Source organism: Emys orbicularis, chromosome 1, assembly GCF_028017835.1.
Source record: "Emys orbicularis isolate rEmyOrb1 chromosome 1, rEmyOrb1.hap1, whole genome shotgun sequence".
Lineage (NCBI taxonomy): Eukaryota > Metazoa > Chordata > Testudines > Emydidae > Emys > Emys orbicularis.
The window spans coordinates 142,602,658-142,610,306 of NC_088683.1; the positions used below are offsets into that span (position 1 = coordinate 142,602,658).

General features: G+C 50.8%; 1 protein-coding gene across 2 annotated transcripts; it reads left to right on the forward strand.

Annotated features, from left to right (window-relative positions):
- Window positions 1-431: 431 nt before the first annotated feature.
- On the forward strand, window positions 432-7,334 carry FOXM1 (forkhead box M1). 2 transcript variants are annotated; one of them, XM_065417780.1, is made up of 8 exons: window positions 432-987; window positions 1,633-1,781; window positions 2,006-2,212; window positions 2,905-3,033; window positions 3,696-3,740; window positions 4,712-4,790; window positions 5,342-5,523; window positions 6,273-7,334. In XM_065417780.1, exons 1-8 carry the CDS (start codon window positions 432-434, stop codon window positions 7,332-7,334), a joined length of 2,409 nt encoding a protein of 802 aa, XP_065273852.1. The 2 variants fall into 2 exon arrangements, with proteins under 2 accessions (XP_065273852.1, XP_065273861.1); XM_065417789.1 differs by having other exon boundaries at window positions 435-987; window positions 5,342-5,539; window positions 6,292-7,334.
- The last annotated feature ends 315 nt before the right edge of the window (window positions 7,335-7,649 follow it).

Genomic DNA, 7,649 nt, shown 5'->3' on the forward strand with positions numbered 1-7,649 from the left:
CTAACCTCACGGGTGTGGTTTGAGATCCTCAGTTATCATTGCAAATTATTTACTTGGTGCTGGTCATTTGTGTGGGGTTTTCACAAGGTGTGTGTTGATAAATGAGGGAAGGAGGTGCTGCCCGTTTTTCCAATAGTCTGTTTTGATCTGTTCTTCCTTTCCCTGCAGTGGATGTAGTATACAATTCTTCCCTATGGGCATAGGGACTGTCCCCTAGCCACAAGACAGGTGGTGAGGACTCTTCCACCCTTGGGACTACCACTGTATGGAGTGGAAAGCCCCTCGTACACCAGCTGATTGGGTACCTTGCATGAGAGACAATTGATTCCTTTCCTATATGTTCCAGGCCCACAGCTCTTCTTTCATGTTCTGTCTTATGTTTTGCAGGGTCTGTTTTTGCAGTCTTCAATGGAGAGCGACTGTACAGATCAATGATGAGGACCAGCCCTCGCAGGCCCCTGATTCTGAAGAGACGAAAACTGTCCCTCCCAGATGGCAATGCATCCAACTCTCCAGCAAGAGATGAACCGGATGGGGAGAGTAAAGGAGTCCCCAAGCAGGAGCATAGCAAAGGGGACAAACCCAGGGACAGAGTGGAGTGTGGCACCCAGAAATTCCCAGCAGGAATAAAGATCATTAATCATCCCACCATGCCCAACACCCAGGTGGTGATCATCCCTCCCGATGCTGACATCCAGAATATCATTGAGGCTCTGACAGCCAAGGGGAGAGAATGTGGCAGCAATGGGCCCAACAAGTTCATTCTTATCAGCAGTGGGGGCAGCTCTCGCCCCACAGGCTCAACAGCAGCTCAGCAGACGCTCCAATCAAAGGATGAGATGAGCACAGCAACAAAGGGGGCCAGAGCAGCAGATTGTCAGGGTGGAGAGAAGAACATCGGACAAAACCCTGACAAAACTGTGGAAAGGGCAGTACTGTGGCCTCCACAGGTCAATTCCATGGGAGGACAAGAACAGGAAGGAAACAGTACGTAGACTGTTCCCTTCTATTGGCCTCTTAAGTGCAATGAGGGGTGTGTGGGAGGCCTGTGCCTTGCTCAATATGGGAGAGTGCAGTGGTGAAAAATGTGAAATTTCAAGCAACCCAGCTGGTTAGTATATTAGCCTTCTACATATGGTGACAGGGGTTCAAATACTGAATCCAAGTCAAAATCAGTGATCTTAGGGCATGGTGTTTCCCATAGAGTTTGCAGGGTGTGTTACAGGTCAGCCTTTGGTATATTGACAGAATGGGAGATGAGGAGGGTCAGAACTACAGGAGCAAAGGGTTTTGCTGCCTGGGACAAAGATGTTTAGTTCGTTGGCTAGTAAATGTCTGGTGACATTTTTTAAGTACTGCTTTCAGCACTCGCTCTGGGCCAGGGCAGATGAAAGTTCAGATCCTTCTGGGATTTTTAGGTTTGGAGACTTTCCAGCAATTGGGCTGATCCACAGCTAAATCAGGAGCTCTGGCTAGATCCACACGATGCTTTAGCCTCAGAGCACCATCTGGTGCCTCTAGCTCAAGATGGGGAACTTGGGCCCATTTTGGGAGACCTGGCTGGGGCCTCTCTTTAGGTATCTGGGATGGCAGCAGGTGAGTGAGCAGGGCTCTCGGTTTGTTTCCCTGCAGGCAGTGGAGAGGCAACAAGCAGCGGGTTGGATAACAGTCTGACTAACATCCAATGGCTAGGGAAAATGAGCTCTGATGGGCTGGGCCCCTGTACTGTGAAACAAGAGATGGAGAAGGAGAACCAGACACCTGTGCAGGAGACGATCAAGGTAAGGAGGGAGATGGTGGGGTACATAATAGAGTAAATCTCTGGAAACTGAAGACAGAACATGTGGGTGAGAACACTCAAAGGGAGCAGACATGACAAAATCTGGGTAACCTGAGCCTCCGCCAAGTTGATCTGTGCAGCAGAGTCCTCAGGCTAAGAGGAACTTCCTTGGAACTTTCCTGGGCCCCTGCAACTTTCACACTGTTTCCTCCTTTTTTCTTCCAGATTGAAGAAGACCCCATTGCTGCCACTGCTACCTCCTCCTCCTTGTGGCAGGACTCGATATCAGAACGGCCCCCCTACTCCTACATGGCCATGATCCAGTTTGCCATCAACAGCACTGAGAAGAAGCGCATGACCCTGAAGGATATCTATACCTGGATTGAGGACCATTTTCCTTATTTCAAATATGTGGCCAAGCCAGGCTGGAAGGTAAAATGTTCTGCTGGGGATGCACCTGATTCCACCCCTAGGTGTGGGCAACAGAGTTTTAGGGCTTGTCTATACTTCCGGCTAAATCGGCATTGCTGCAATCTATTCAGCAGTGTCGATTTAGTGGGTCTGATGAAGACAAGCTAAGTTGATGGCAGAGTGCTCTCCTGTTAAGATCTGTAATCCATCTCCCCGAGAGGTGGGAAGGTAAGTCGACAGTAGACACCATTGTAAGTCGAACATAGTTACATAGCATAACTTGGGTTGATTTACAGCATTAGTGTAGACCAGCCCTCACACTAGGGGGATGCTTGTTTGGAGAATTGCTTTTTTTTTTTTTTTTTTTTTCTTCATCCAAAGGAACAAGCAACCCATGAAACAGGATGGAAAATGGTATGAAACTAAGGGCCCTCTTCAATTCCTGATGTTCCCTTTTCCATCTCAAACACCCTAGCATCCTCTCTCAACTCCTCTCAGGCAGGGGAGAGGGCTGGCTGATTACTGGGCTGGAAGCTGGAATATCTTTGGTGAGAGCACTAAGGGGCTTTAGTGATGGGGATGTAAGTGGTTACCAGGTGAGCATGAAGGGCCGCGGTCTGCCAGGGGGGTGTTCCCATGCCTGGGTTGTAGTGTCTTAGGGTCCTACCTATGCTTGGTTGCCAAAAACATTAAGATCTTTCCTTTCCACCCAGAACTCCATTCGACACAATCTATCCCTTCACGATATGTTTGTCCGGGAGACGTCTGCTAATGGTAAAATCTCCTTCTGGACCATCCACCCTAATGCCAATCGCTATCTGACGCTGGACCAAGTGTTCAAGGTGAGTGGCTCCTGGGAAGGAAAACAGGTAGCCTTCCCAATTCCTGAACGCCAGGACATCTGACTGCATCTGATTTCAACAGGGAGGTGAAGCCCTCTTGGCATGTGGCCTCGGTCCAACTTCTAGAGAACGAAATCACTATTAACTTTACAAGTGGCGGGTTCCCTGTTTTGAAGTGGGAGATAGCCCGAATGGGCTGGAGCACCGTTGAGGCAACAGGGCTCTCCAGGCGCAATGTAGCAATGTGAATAGTGAAAGAGGTAGAATAAGCTTTCAACCAGCTGCTTTCCAAAGGCTTGATGCAAACTCGCACAGTAGCTAATGGAAAGACTCCCATTGACTTAAATGAGAGTTGGGTTGGGCCTTTAATGCACTGCATAGTTGTGTTTGACCAGCCATGCAGGCAGAATTGCCCTGTGTCACCTGGGGGCTGTGGAAGGGGTCTCTTTGTGAAAGGAATGGAGACCTTCTCTTGCTGCAATGATTTTCAGAGGAGGCAGGGTGAATGCTTCCTGTTTTCTCTCCCTGGTGGGTGGGCATGTTCAATAGCTGGTTGTTCTGACTTCGGAACTTTGTGCAAGGGTTAATGTCCCATATTTTTTCCCCCTTTGGTTGGTAACTTCCTCTTATTTTTCTCCCTCCTAATGCCTTGCTGCCACCAGCCACTGGATGCGGGGTCACCAACATCGCCTGAGTACTCTGAATCAGTAAGATTTTCCCTCTGGCTCGGGGCTTGGGCTGCTTTTCCTTTTGTCAGTCATTGCAGGAAAGGACAGGATGCTTGGGGAGGGGGAATGAGTCACCGCAGCTGCCAGTCCAATAGCTCTTTGCACACCTTTCTTGGGGAAGGAGGTATGCCTGATATAATGGAGGGCCAAGTTTCTAACTGCTGCAGAAAATGCACTAGCTGGTGAAGACCTAATAATGCTGGATGGATATTTGCAGAAGCATATAACAGCTGCATGTGCATATCTATAGACGCAGCGAGGTGCCGGCAGCTGAATATTGGCCTGAAATGTGTCTCCAGAGAACAAACCCAGCCAGAAGCTTCAGGTACAACCCTTCCTGGCAGCAGCTCCTCTCCTTTCTGGGCTGTGGCTTCAGGAAGGGCAAAATCTCTGCACTCCTTTCTTCTCCCTGGAAGCACCATGACTTTTGGCAGGATGGAAATTGGTGCTGCCTCCTTCACCTCCAGCAGTGTAGTGATAACAGATGTGCAAGCAGCTAGCCGGACTTGTCTCCATTTCCTTTCCAACCCCATCCCTCTTTCCACCTGCTTAGATCTTCAATTCCTCTTTCGCTCTGCTGTTCCACTTGAGCATTTTGGGCTATGGTTTGTATGAAAGACACTACACACTATAAAGCTTTACTGTTCACCTTTCCTCAGGCAGAGAGGACACCAAAATCAGGTCATTTCTCCTGCAGCAGAGACCACAGCTGGAGAAGCTCCTTCATGCCAGGTCACCCTCTGCAAGGCTTTAGGGTGGCAGCTGGCAGAGGGATGGCATGGGCGTGCAATGGCAGGTGGCACACAGTCTCAGGGTGGTAACGGTTGCTCTCTCGGCACTAGCTCAGCACAGGCCTCTGGATCCACGTTCCTAAGTGAGGCAGTCGAACAAAGATGGGTTCTTCTCTTTAACTCTCTTTTCCTCTCTTTCTTATCCCACAATGACCATAGCAGCAAAAACGACACATTCCAGAACTCCAGAAGAACACAGGGGGAAACAGCAGCAACAAAACTGAGCCGCAGAATGCACGTGAGTGTGTGCATCTGTCTTGGACAGAGAGACAGCCAGTCCCCTAACCAGGGTGATGGGCGCTTGATCCCGAACTGCCATTCCCAGCCTGTAGGAAAAGAAATGGAAATTGCTGTCCAGCATTGCCTGCTTGCAGGCTTGCCACAGCCGCTCCTGTCTGACAGGTTTGAAGCTGAGGGTAGGGCTGCTGCATCTGAGAGAAGACGTCTCGGGGAGGGGGAGACCTGCTACAGGGGCCGGGGCTCAAAGGGAGTAGGAGCTGAGCTCTATGGGGAGCAATTTCCTAACCCAAGACACCTCGAGTTGGGGGGGCTTGTTCACCGGAGCTCCTGGGTTCTGCTGGGTTTCAGCTCAAGACTTGCATCCCCATAACTATGCAGAAAAGGCAGGGAAGGGGTGAGCCCCTCCCTGGAATTAGTTGGTTATGTTCTGGGATTGAGGATGACTCAAGCTCCCCAGCTCTTGACTGGCTGGTGCTTGGTGTGTGGTGGGGGGAGGTGAAGAGGCTCCCCAGAGCAGGACATTAGCTGATCCATTCTCTTCCCTTCCAGGCCGAAAGATGAAGCCTTTGCTTCCTCGCGTCAGCTCCTACCTGGTTCCAATCCAGTTTCCTGTGAGCCAACCTCTCATCCTGCAGTCCTCCCTGAAGGTGCCTCAGCCCATGGCCCAGGGAGCTTCCCTCAGTGGCTCAGAGGCTATCCGGAGCAGCAAGCGTGTACGCATTGCTCCAAAGGTTAGTGTTTCTGCTAGCCTTGGGCTTCTGTGGTGCCAGTCTCCCCTGCTCTCCATGGGGTTTTCTTGCTCACTCTCCCTACTGCTGTCAAATGCCCATGCTTGCAGCGGTAGGACTGGAGCTGGCTGGCACTTGGCTACACCTGCCTTCCATCCCCCATTCCTAAGGTGACTGTTCTCCTCTAGTTGTCTTGTCATGGGTAGGCTGCTTTTTAGTTAACAAAGGGATTCTCCTGTCAGAGTGTGAACCAACGACTCCTCTAGTGTCCAGCCACAATGAACCAGAGACAGGAGCAACGTGGATTCTCTCCTTTTTTCAAGCCTTCATTCAGTTCCTAATGGAACTGCATTGCTCTCTTGACCCATTCTGGTCTCCCTTAACATTTTGAAGAGTGTTTTTTGCCTCTTTCAGAAGCGCCCAGCTCTCCTCACTACCTGCATCCCCCAACCATAACATTCCTTGGGTTCACAGCGCCTCCCCAGAAATACTGCTCTCTAGGGACACCATCTGTTGGTGCTGTGCCAAGATCCTTCCCCTGCGCTTTGCCGGCTCCTCTCTATCTAATCGTGTTATTGCCACTGACTTCAGCCATGTGCCTTCCTTTCCCCCACCGCCCTCTCCCTGGTCCCAAAGCTCTACTGTCTTTCTCCTTCCTGCTTCATTTCCTGCCCTGTGATTTTTTTTTTTTTCTCTAGACCCCTGCTTACTCACTGTAGTATGTCATTTCTCACTTCTTGCTTCCCATGTAGGTGTTGCCGTCCACTGAAGAGCCATCCTCATACTTGCCCACGGGGCCTGTGAAGGAGAAGAGTCACTGTGATGAAGGGCCGCCCCCATTTGCCCCAACCCAATCTGTAAAGGAGAACAACTCCCAGCCTGGTGAAGTGCCAGCCTCTTTCCCTGCAGCCCTGTGTATAAAGGAGGAGAAGGAGGACTCCTATCCTGACAAATGGCTGCCCTCATTCCCCCCAGTCTCGTCTATAAAGGAGGAACCAGTGCAGTCTGATGAAGAGACAGGCCTGTTGCTCCCAGTACCATGTGTGAAGCGAGAGAAACACTTTACCGTGCTGAAGTCCCCGCCCCGGGGCGTATCTGACACAGTGATTATAAAGAGGCGGAAGATGGGCAGGTCCAGAAGGAAACAGCACCTAGTGCTGCCTTGCTCAGAAGAGCCAGTCCTGGTTCTGCCAGAGAGCGGTGGCTCTGACTCCTTCAGGCTAACGTCGGACCTTCCTTTCCTGCAGGAAACCCAGTCTCTAGAGCTCAGCTGCTCCCAAGAGGAGGGTGGCCCCTTTAAAACACCAGTCAAGGAGATGTTCTGCAAGCTGCCAGTTTCCTCCACCCCTAGCAAAGTCCCAACTGCTACTCCACCAATGGGGGGCCCTGACTCCTGGAGACTTGCACCCATCGCTAAGGAAAGTAGTGAGCTGGACTTCAGCCCCGTGAGAACCCCTCAGGTGCCATTCACATCCCTCCAGGAGAACTTGGACTTGCTGGGCTTCAACAGCACTCCCCTTAAAAACTCCTTGTTTGACTCCCCTCGACAGCTTCTCCAAACAGAGTCCAATGACATGGTTTCCGGGCCCCTCACAAGCTCTCCTGCTTCCAATCCTGAATCCACCAAACAATCATCCCCGGAATTGCCAGCCTCTGGACTACCTGAGAATCAGTCTCTCATGGAAGGCCTGGTCCTGGACACCATGAACAACAGCCTGAGCAAAATCCTGTTGGATATCAGCTTTTCTGGCCTAGAGGATGACATCCTGGGGCCAGAGATGAGCTGGTCTCAGTTTATTCCTGAACTGAGATAGGCTGTGTTTGGCTTATTCCCAAGCTGTAATGGACACTGGGCTCTACTGAGACTTGCTCAGATGGGATATGCAGGGGCCCATAATGTGGTTTTGACTTATTCCCATTGGGAATACTGGGCTGTACTGAGATCTGCTTGGCTGGAAAACAGACAGGCCCATTGGCTGCTATGAGTTTGCTTATGAGCTGCAATAAATATTGGTCTGGGACAGGCTGAGGCTTATTGGCTGGTCTTGCCTCAGGCCTGAGTTAGTGGAGAAACAGAGTCCCTTGTGAAAAGGTTACAGGGAAGGTTTCCAGGTGGGTGCTGAATCACC